Source organism: Oreochromis aureus, linkage group 7, assembly GCF_013358895.1.
Source record: "Oreochromis aureus strain Israel breed Guangdong linkage group 7, ZZ_aureus, whole genome shotgun sequence".
Lineage (NCBI taxonomy): Eukaryota > Metazoa > Chordata > Actinopteri > Cichliformes > Cichlidae > Oreochromis > Oreochromis aureus.
Window position 1 is genome coordinate 30,355,392 of NC_052948.1, and position 11,684 is coordinate 30,367,075.

At 40.9% G+C, this 11,684-nt stretch overlaps 1 protein-coding gene across 1 annotated transcript; it reads left to right on the plus strand.

Annotated features, from left to right (window-relative positions):
• Nucleotides 1-8,099: 8,099 nt before the first annotated feature.
• On the plus strand, nt 8,100-11,145 carry LOC116334149 (protein asteroid homolog 1-like). Its single transcript, XM_031757491.2, has 4 exons — nt 8,100-9,510; nt 9,617-9,815; nt 10,077-10,245; nt 10,326-11,145. The coding sequence occupies exons 1-4, from the start codon at nt 8,350-8,352 to the stop codon at nt 10,582-10,584; spliced, it is 1,788 nt and encodes a 595-aa protein (XP_031613351.2). The 5' UTR covers nt 8,100-8,349; the 3' UTR covers nt 10,585-11,145.
• Nucleotides 11,146-11,684: the final 539 nt, after the last annotated feature.

Here is an 11,684-nt window from a genome sequence, read left to right on the forward strand (position 1 = left end):
CTAATTTTAGAGATATTGCACAAGTGGAAGAAAGCAAATTGGTTTAATTTGTGCATTGAAGACATATCCTGGTCAACCAGCTTCAACCTGTTCACCCTGATCTGTGGAAGACTTTGAGAATTCAAATATGAAAAGATGAAACTACTTGTACCTGTTTCACGGTCAGTGCCAAAGTTTCTGTGAAATCACATGACACAAAGCCTCACCTCCTCCCCCACCCATCTCAATGATCCTTCTACAGGGAGTGCAGAATTATTAGGCAAATGAGTATTTTGTCCACATCATCCTCTTCATGCATGTTGTCTTACTCCAAGCTGTATAGGCTCGAAAGCCTACTACCAATTAAGCATATTAGGTGATGTGCATCTCTGTAATGAGAAGGGGTGTGGTCTAATGACATCAACACCCTATATCAGGTGTGCATAATTATTAGGCAACTTCCTTTCCTTTGGCAAAATGGGTCAAAAGAAGGACTTGACAGGCTCAGAAAAGTCAAAAATAGTGAGATATCTTGCAGAGGGATGCAGCAGTCTTAAAATTGCAAAGCTTCTGAAGTGTGATCATCGAACAATCAAGCGTTTCATTCAAAATAGTCAACAGGGTCGCAAGAAGCGTGTGGAAAAAACCAAGGCGCAAAATAACTGCCCATGAACTGAGAAAAGTCAAGCGTGCAGCTGCCAAGATGCCACTTGCCACCAGTTTGGCCATATTTCAGAGCTGCAACATCACTGGGTGCCCAAAAGCACAAGGTGTGCAATACTCAGAGACATGGCCAAGGTAAGAAAGGCTGAAAGACGACCACCACTGAACAAGACACACAAGCTGAAACGTCAAGACTGGGCCAAGAAATATCTCAAGACTGATTTTTCTAAGGTTTTATGGACTGATGAAATGAGAGTGAGTCTTGATGGGCCAGATGGATGGGCCCGTGGATGGATTGGTAAAGGGCAGAGAGCTCCAGTCCGACTCAGACGCCAGCAAGGTGGAGGTGGAGTACTGGTTTGGGCTGGTATCATCAAAGATGAGCTTGTGGGGCCTTTTCGGGTTGAGGATGGAGTCAAGCTCAACTCCCAGTCCTACTGCCAGTTTCTGGAAGACACCTTCTTCAAGCAGTGGTACAGGAAGAAGTCTGCATCCTTCAAGAAAAACATGATTTTCATGCAGGACAATGCTCCATCACACGCGTCCAAGTACTCCACAGCGTGGCTGGCAAGAAAGGGTATAAAAGAAGAAAAACTAATGACATGGCCTCCTTGTTCACCTGATCTGAACCCCATTGAGAACCTGTGGTCCATCATCAAATGTGAGATTTACAAGGAGGGAAAACAGTACACCTCTCTGAACAGTGTCTGGGAGGCTGTGGTTGCTGCTGCACGCAATGTTGATGGTGAACAGATCAAAACACTGACAGAATCCATGGATGGCAGGCTTTTGAGTGTCCTTGCAAAGAAAGGTGGCTATATTGGTCGCTGATTTGTTTCTGTTTTGTTTTTGAATGTCAGAAATGTATATTTGTGAATGTGGAGATGTTATATTGGTTTCACTGGTAAAGATAAATAATTGGAATGGGTATATATTTGTTTTTGTTAAGTTGCCTAATAATTATGCACAGTAATAGTCACCTGCACACACAGATATCCCCCTAAATAGCTAAAACTAAAACAAACTAAAACTACTTCCAAAAACATTCAGCTTTGATATTAATGAGTTTTTGGGTTCATTGAGAACATGGTTGTTGTTCAATAATAAAATTATTCCTCAAAAATACAACTTGCCTAATAATTCTGCACTCCCTGTATTCCTCAGACACAGCCAGTGATGCCAATAGATAACTAACCTTGTCTTCTGCTTGGGCATATCCCAGGTTCCTCAGAACTCCATCAAATGTCTTGAATGGCAGAGTCTAAATTTAAAACAAAAGGATTTTAAAGGTTTTACTGGAACCAAGCAATTTTGACCACAGAGTAGACAAAGTCATAAAACTAAAGTGGGGACAGTGGAAGCAAACAGTCTGATGTCTCTAGTTTACAAGAGTTTACATGTATAATTTGTACCACATGTTAAAGTAAATATAAAATTACCTGAGGACATTCTGGACTCAAAATCCACCCCATCCCAGTAAAACGCTGAAATTTCAATAGAGATGCCAGTACCCATTCTTTGTCCTCCTGGGTGACAGGTCTTTTGACTCCAGCTGCAAAATAAAAAAAAATAAAAATAAAACAAAACATACTTTTAGTGATCTAAATAAATAATCATTTTAAGATCGGATACCGTCAAGCATTTTATATAGGACTATTCACTTAAAGCACATTTAAAATTTTTGGATGTATGCTATGTGTGTCTCAATATAAAACACAATGCTTTTTAAAAAGTTAAGAGAATAATTAATACAAAGAGCAAATTTTAAATTAATAACTGACCTTGTGTTGTTGATGGTGTCATCTCAGACACCATCTTGGCAGCAATTTCTTCTGTTTTGGATGATTTCACCCTCTTCCACACACATTTCATGTCAGTGCGAGACACATTCTTCTCCACCCAAATCAACAATGCAGCCATATCATGGCACTTATCTTTGCCAATCGGGCACTCACAGGGGCTGAACCTCACTGACTGTCCCTCAACATGCACCTACATTGAAAGAAAGTTAATGCTTATCCCAAACATTCTAACAAGCACTTGCAGTGCTGTTGTGTGTACTGGTACCAATATAGCTAGTGTTAAGGTTCATTTTGAGGAGAGAGAGATGGTGGAGATCGGAATAACACACTGACCCTGTCAGGTGGAGTCAACGAATGATTTAATAACACATGTGGAGAGATGAATTCTGTGCGCAGACAGCATTGATCTCTATCTCCAAAACTTCAGAACACAGTTTTATACATCGGGGTATTAGAACGCCCCCTCTTGCGTAAATTACATGGATACGTCAACTCAAAACCACAAATGTTCTATTTGACAACTTGTGACACAATTAAAAAGAACACTGGCTTCCATCTTCTCCCCGGTGGTTTCCCGCAAGCCAGCTCAGCTCTCGCATCGTGCACCTGCTTCTTCATCAAACAGTCACGTACACCAACATAAAACTGCAACCCTAGCAACACATGCTTAAACTTTCACCTACAAGTGAACCTCTAACTAAGTGTGTGTGTGTGTGTGTGTGTGTGTGTGTGTGTGTGTGTGTGTGTGTGTGTGTGTGTGTGTTCTGTGTGTCTAACCACAATCGCACCCCATTTCACCTCGCTCGCTCCTCAGACTAACTTTCACTCAGACTCTGGTTTTGGTTTCACTTCCTGCAAAGCATGTAACTTCAAAAACATGTAACTTCCTGTCTTATTTTGGCACAGAGTTACTCTGCGTTAGGCCTTTTCTTTCACCCTGCAGTCTGCATATAAACATTTAAGATTATAAATTCAACTCAACAGTTTAAAGTGGTTATAACTGCACCTGTAATAAAGCTTAATTGGGTGCCAATATGTTTAAACATCTAAATGCAATATCACTATTAATAAATGTCTTGATGCATTCTCAATCATCCAGGAAAGTAAATCTCCAAAAGTTGAATCTGTTCATCTGGACGTAACGTTTTGTGGGAGAAACGTTTCGTCACTCATCCAAGTGACTTCTTCAGTCTCAGCTGACTGCAGGTTTCCCCAAACCTTATAAACAGTACATTTGCATAATGACTGAAACCAGCCCACTGAAGGAACAAAGGGCTGTGAGGTCAGTTCCTTAATCATAATTATGCAAATTCCCATGACCATTGATCAACAATCACTGACCAAAACCCGCTGATCAAAGAACACTGATCAATGGCCATGAGTACCATTCACAGAGAGTTGGGGAATGGCTGCAATCACAGCGTTGTAAGACAACAACATTATCATCCTTCCGGCAGACAAGGGTAGGTGCACAGTATTGCTTAACCAGAAAGACTATCATGAGAAGATTTTGTCACTACTCAGTGATGAAAATACTTATGAGCCCCTGAAACGAGACCCAGGAAGTGGCTACAGGAAGAGGGTGATAGACTGTCTGAAGCAGTTGGAACAAGACAAGGCTATTGACCGGACCTCATACCACAGGCTGTACCCAGGGGAGTCTACACCAAGTCTGTATGGTTTACCGAAAATACATAAACAGGGTGCACCTTTAAGACCTATTGTCTGCATGATCAACTCGGTCACCTATAACATCTCCAAGTTTCTGGCTTCGATCCTCAACCCGCTGGTGGGCAGCTCTGAACACCACATCCAGAACACCCTGGATTTTGTTGAGAAGGTGAGAGATGTCATTATGGAGGCAGATGAAACCACGGTCTCGTATGACGTTACATCTCTCTTCACTTGCATCCCAGTCACGGAAGCGTTGGAGGTAGTCCGTAAGAGATTACAGGATGACACCAACCTCAGCAACAGGACCACTCTCAGCATCGACCAAGTGTGTTTGCTTTTGGAACTGTGTCTTCATTCCACCTATTTCACATACAAGGGTCAGTTCTACAGGCAGAAACATGGGTGTGCCATGGGCTCCCCAGTTTCACCCATCGTGGCCAATTTGTACATGGAAGAAGTGGAAAAGAGGGCTTTGCTATCCTACCCTGGAACACCACCAAGCCATTGGTTCAGATATGTGGATGACACCTGGGTGAAAATCAAATCTCAGGACGTACTACATTTCACGGATCACATTAACTCGGTGGACCGACACATCAAATTCACCAGGGAGGATATGAAAAGTGGCAGGTTAGCCTTCTTAGACTGTGAGATTTCCATCAGTAATGGGGACATCTAAAAGCTGGCGTGTACCGTAAACCTACACATACGGATCAGTATCTAAGGTTTGACTCTCATCATCCACTGGAGCACAAACTGGGTGTCATCAGGACGCTACAACACAGAGCGAACACCATCCCCACTGACACAGCGGCCAGGGAGGCAGAAGGACAGCACATCAAGAAGGCCCTGAGTAAATGTGGTTATCCCAGCTGGACTTTTGTCAAAGCGGGAAAGGCACCTAAAGAAAGCTCCAGCCGATCCAGGAGAGAAGGACAACCGCACCTACAGGCCAGTGGACACTCTTTCAATGATGAGGATGTACACATCCTGGACAGGGAGGAACGCTGGTTTGAGCGCGGAGTCAAGGAGGCCATTTACGTGAAAAGGGAAAGACCATCTCTGAATCGAGGAGGGGGCCTAAGGGTACATCTTTCGCCATCTTACAACGCTGTGATTGCAGCCATTCCCCAACTCTCTGTGAATGGGACTCATGGCCATTGATCAGTGTTCTTTGATCAGTGGGTTTTGGTCAGTGATTGTTGATCAATGGTCATGGGAATTTGCATAATTATGATTAAGGAACTGACCTCACAGCCCATTGTTCCTTCAGTGGGCTGGTTTCAGTCATTATGCAAATGTACTGTTTATAAGGTTTGGGGAAACCTGCAGTCAGCTGAGACTGAAGAAGTCACTTGGATGAGTGACGAAACGTTTCTCCCACAAAATGCTACGTCCAGATGAACAGATTCAACTTTTGGAGACTATTAATAAATGCGTCAATGCAAATGCTTGTTATATGATTATGATGCAATAGCAATAACAAAATAATGAAACTAGAAATAGTAAAAGGAAATAATAAAAATGGCAGAAAAATAACACCTCAATTCCTCACACTAGCCACCCGGCAGGTAGATAATCTCAACTAGGCTAACATAACTAACTCTCCAAAACCTCCCTGTTATGTAGATTTGCACCTTCATTTACTTCCACTGTTATAGCAGTGCTGTACGTGTGTGTGCTTTATGAAATACATGAGCCAGTACAGAATACCTCATGTTTAATCCTCAGCTAGCTAGCTTACTCCGAACTCACCTCAACCTTGTAAATCTTCTTTTTCATGGATGCCTGGACACCACCCTTTATAATACCACCTGGGAGAACGGTTACACTGACCACTTTACTAGAGTTGAAGGAATTAAAACCCTTTTTAACCCTAAGTGGTACTTTGCTGAAGAAGGAGGCAATCGTGAGCAAAGTTACTGGCTCAGCCATCGTTGTTTATTCAGAAACACCTGGGCCCGGAAATACCAGCAATATCACGTCTGACTTAAAGACCGGATAGGTGTAGGCTGCTTTAGCCTGATGCATTGGGCTAAAGCATCAGGCTTTAGCACAATGCTAAAGCCTGATGCATTGAATATTTCTTCTTTTCTCACTATGTGTTTATACACCTCTCTGCATTTAATCAGTAGTTATTATTAATCTCTGGCTCTCTTCCATAGCATGTCTTACCGAAATGGTCCCCAACCAGCCAACTGTTGTTGTGATTTGGTGCTATATGAATGTATGTAACGTAATTGAATTGAACTGATAAAATAGGACAAACCACAACAATGCACAGTGGTTGAGAACAACCTGTTGGTTCTTTAACCTGTCCCCTTTTACTTCACTACTCTCACCATTTAATCTAAATATTGGATAAAATATCTCTGTGGATAAATTTTCTGTGTTTGGATGTTAACAGAGCTGTGGGGAAAATGAAACACATTTGGTTTTGCTCTACAGAGATGCACACTGGGTCACAAAACAACTAAACATACCAATAAAAAACAAGAAAAGAAAACCAAAAGAAAGATTGAGGTATGTTAGGATGAGTATGTGTGGCAGGTTGTGTTATTGTGTCAGTATGTGTAAAGATTACCATAGAAATGTAAAGATGGCAGACACAGCAATGCAAAATATGGCAACAATGAAGCAGGAATTTTAGTAATCATGATCATCTGTAGAGATAAAAAAGAATCAATATAGTTTCACCTGTATAGATCACCTGCTGTCCTTGTTGTTCTGGATCCAAAACAACACTTGTCCCTGCTGGTTGGGGCTGAAGCACTCTCTGCCTTGACTGTTCTAATACTATCATATGTCGCTGTGATGAAGGTGGTAAAGATGGTAACTATAAAGAAGTACAATGATTTGATTGTTTTGGGTTTTGTGTTGTTGTTGTTGCTTTTTATAATTTTCCTTTTATTTGTTCATTCATTTTCTTTGGTAAGATACTGTGGGTAGGTACAAAAGTGTGCCAAGGTGTGGCCGATAAGCTAATGATTCTCAAATGTTTCCAGAGTTTCTGAATCATCAATCATCCTGTTCTTATTGAAATGTTTTATTTTTGTTCATCAGACAGAGAAACATCTTACATTAGACAAATACCACTTCCCTCATCCCAACCGGTCGCAGCAGATGGCCGCCCCTCCCTGAGCCAGCTTGTATTTTTAAATACAAGCTGGAAAAGGACATATTTAGTTGTTACACAGCATCTTTGATTTGAGTAAAAATAAGACTGTATCTATGCATCCATCCATTTTCTTTCTTTTATTGACAATTATACATTTCTGAGTCATTGGGGGGCTGTCATTGGGTGAGAGGTGCGGGTTAGGACAGGTCACCAGTCTGTCACTGATTAAAATACATTTTTTTAGTTTTCACAGTTATCACTGAAGCTGTGAAAGCAAGAGATTAAAGCAAAAGATGTTTAGCGCAGTGACAGGTAATTGACAAATTGACACTTTCATATCAGAGAGCATTAACTTCTTTTACAGAATATTTTTTGTCATTTATTGCTTTTACTTTGGTTGTAAAATCTGAATTTAAAATGTTTCAAACACTTACAGCAAAAATTTAATCAGAAAAATCTAAATCTTCTGCAAAAGTAAAAAATTTAGGAAAAGCAAGTGGATTTATATTTATATATTTTTTGGTTTAATTGTTTCTTTGTTTGTGCTTTGTGCTGCTTTGACCACTCCAAAAATGGTGTGTTTTGTCCTATTTAAACAGTCAGTTGTATCATCTGCTCACACTTAAACTTTTCTCCAAAACACATTTCGCTCATCCATGTGAGCAGCTGCAAATTTCAGTCCAGCTTGAAGTTGTCGATGATGGAGCAGTTGCTTCTTCCTTAGTCAGCACGCTCTCAGTCCATGGTTATATAACACTTTCTTCAGTGTGGACGGTGACGCTGGTGTTGCAGCAGTTTCCAGTTCATGGCACGGTTGAGCCTTTGTGATGGACACTAAGTACCTTTGCTTTATTAACAGAGCTGGAAAGCTAATGAAACACATTTGATTTTGCTCCACAGAGTGAAATGAAACAGAAAATCACAACATGAAGATGAAAGAAATGAAACCAAAACAGTAACATAGGTATGCTAGATTAGTCAGAAAAGGTGTGACTGGTTCTGTCAGTGTGGGTGCGTACCGGTACGATGTTCTAGGAGGTGTATAAATATCTGCAGACACAGAGGCATTAGCACAATAATCACCGCTCACCTTCATCTACACTTTAAGGAATCATGGAGGTTTCAAATTTACAGAAAATGATAGATGATTTGTGTCTCTATGAAGAGGTTAAAGTAGAAAAAACAGGTGTCATCATTGATGGTGCAGCTCTGTACTATTCTTTGTATTATACGTCTGATCCAAAGCTGGACCAGCGCTGTGGAGGAGATTATCCTGGATTCAAAGATGAGGTCTGTAACTTCTTTAAGACTCTGCAGGACTGTGAAGTCACTCCGTACGTCTTCCTGGATGGAGGCTCAGATCCTGACAAGCGCAAAACACTTGTGTCTCGTCGAAAAGACACAGAGGAAAAAGCAAAGACAATAGCGATGACAAAGCCTGAGGATGCTGTACCAAAAGGATGTAACGTCTTACCACCTCTGGTCAAAGATGTCTTCATAGAAATCTTACAGGAAAAAGACATCATGTTTGAACAGTGTTTAGGAGAAGCTGACCCTGTAATTGTTTCTGCTGCAAATCAGAATCAATGTGCTGTGCTGTCCATTGATAAGGACTTTTACATCTTTGAAGTGCATAAAGGTTTCCTTCATCTCGACAACTTTGAATGGAAAAGCAAAGAGGATGGCAAATTTCCTGCTAAGCTCTACACACGTTCAAAGTTTTGTGAGCATTTTAAATTGGACCCTGCTCTCATGCCAGTCTTTGCTTCAATAGCAGGAAATGATTATTCAAAATTACAAGATAGAGGTAGGTTTGCAAGAGAATCATCTTCATCAGGTGAGTACAGCATTAAACGACTGGATGGTATGCTCAGCTTTTTAAGTAAAGTGAATCTGGATGGTTTGAATGACTCACAGAAGAGAGAACGTGCTCTGAGTGAAGCTTTAAAGCATGCTCGTAAAAAAGAAAACCAAACATTCAAACTCGCCATTCGAAAATATGTTCAACCAGAAAAACCAAGTTCTAAGTTGCCATCATGGGTGCGTAAAAAAGTTGAGATTGGAAAACTTACCACTTCCGTCATAAGTGTTGTGGATCAGAAGTCAATGATGCCTCCTGTTCTTGTGGAGGACTTTTCACAGCGCAGTAGTTACACAGCTGCTTACCGTATCAGGCAGTACTTCTATGGACTGTTAACTAAAGATGTACAAGCTCTCCTGCCAGATTTGAGCAGTGATGAACAGAAAAAGCTGCAACTACGTTGTCTGCATAAGGTACTGAGGTTAATCATTAAATATATCTTTAATTACTCTGACAGGTCATAGACGTGTTTCTGTGGTACATGTCAGCATCTTGTCTGTGTGGTACCTCTCTGTGCAGGCTCCTGAGGGTTTGCGTCGCAGGATGTTTGAAGAAGCTCTGCAGGTTCAGACTTCAGCCTTAGAAAACATCCCCGACCAGCTGAAGCTGCCAGTCTGTGTGACTGTTTTGTGGTTCAACAACTTAAAGGTTGGCCAAAAAGCTGAAACTGTCCTCCACACCCTCCTGCTGTGGTTTGTGTGTGACCCCAATAGCCCAGGTTAGTCTCAACTTCTACAGTTTCAGCTCCATAAATCTGATTATTCTGTTTATTATTCACAGTCACCTTTCAGCAGGTTAGTCTCTCTGAAAGCAGTAAGCAGATGGACTGTAGTCAGAGTTCCTGTAGTCAGAGTTCCTGTAGTCAGAGTTTTTGTGACAGCAGCAACACTGATGCTTCCACATCAGCCTGAACAAGAAGACAAACTGCTGCTGGTCTCTGGTTCTGTGTCACTGAAACTTTGTCTTATCTTGTCTGTAGAGGACGAGTTTGAGAGGAAGATGAAAGCTTTAAAGGATGAAGGTGTGAGTAACTGGCAGCCCCAGCCCCATGTTGCTAAAGCTTTCAGCCAATGGCAGCGCTGCATGAGGCAGAGCCTCCACCTGAACCAGCTGCTGTGTTCCCCTCTACCAGAACCTCAGTGTGCCCGGTAAACACCAGACCAATGATGTGCTCCACAGATGTTTAACACACTTCATCAACTTTAACTGTGATTTTCTGCTTTGTCAGGCTTTACTGTGGACCTCTCCTTCATCGGCTGGCAGATGAAGACACGATTGAAGAAGTACAGAAAACACTCAGAGGAGAAAAGAAGGAATTATATGAGAACCTAACAACTGTTTGTAGTCCACCTTCTGGAGAGGGATCCTCCCAGTCCTCTAGGGTTGAGGTTCCCTCTACTGAGATGGAGTCCTCTAGTGGGGAGTGGAAGACAAAAGAGAAAAAAAAGAGGGGGGGGAAGAAGAACAAATCGCAGAAAAAGAAGTGATTATTGAAATTGAATGATGTTGCTACTCCTGGCAGGAACAAAAGAGCTGCTGGTCGAAGGAGGACTATTACACAGTTCTTATTCTTTGCTTCGTCTTTATGCTTAAATTCAATTTTTCAGCTAGAGGGTTGGTCAAATGTGATTCATTCTTCATGTGGGTAAAATTGTTTATCAGTATGGACTAAATATATTTGATCCAGTTCAGTAAACACGGAAATGATTTATAATCTTTTGGTTTGGGAGTTCAGTAACCTGATTATCATTCTGTTGTTCACCGTTTGTAACAAATAGTCGTAAGTGGCAAAAGTACAGAAATTCTTTACATAAGTAGAAGTACAGATACCTGTATATAAACAAAATACTCCAGTAAAAGTTGAATTGCTGAAGCAACTTCTTTACTCAAGTAAAAGTGAAAAAGTAGCACTGCAAAATACTCAGAGTAATGAAGTAAAAAGTAGTGTATTGAAGGACATTCTACTAGGATTTTTGTACAAAGGTAATTAAGGCTTGTATTATATTAATATAATAATAAAAATATTATTACATGACAATAAAATGTTGTTCTGGTCTAAATTTGAATTCTAATGAATGTACTCAGCTTTATTCTGTTATGTAGGACACAAGCATTGCTATAGAATTTAAATAAATAACACCTACTTCTTGGGGAGGTGTTGTTTGGGAGAGGATGACTTTGCCTCCAAACCTACACACTAAAATGAGAACAGTCAAGGGTTACAGTTGGATTCAGCTGCTGGGGGAACAAAAATATCTGTGTAGTGGCTCAGCAAAGGGAAAAAAATTACAACTCACAATATTTTTTCCCACACAAGCACAAGTGAGCTTCAGTAGATTTTCTTTGTGTGCATGATGTGATCAGCTGACCTGCTTCTCTTTGTGGATTTACACAACTGAATTCAACAAGATGTACACAGTTTGAAACTACCATGTCTGATGTCCCCTACACTGACAGTATACTCTTTATACTGTCTTTGTATTAGACAGTATAAAGTTGGAATTCAGTGAATGAATCTAAACATCAGCTTAATGCAAATTCATCTCTCCTACACTCAGAAAAAATAAAGGTGCCAACTGGAACCAAA

Excerpts from the sequence above, each read along its gene's own strand:
- LOC116334149 (XM_031757491.2), top strand. The coding sequence starts at position 8,350 with ATGGAGGTTTCAAATTTACAGAAAATGATAGATGATTTGTGTCTCTAT. Across the intron at positions 9,511-9,616 it reads AACTACGTTGTCTGCATAAG|GCTCCTGAGGGTTTGCGTCG; the intron begins GTACTGAGGTTA and ends CTCTCTGTGCAG. Across the intron at positions 9,816-10,076 it reads GTGTGACCCCAATAGCCCAG|AGGACGAGTTTGAGAGGAAG; the intron begins GTTAGTCTCAAC and ends TCTTGTCTGTAG.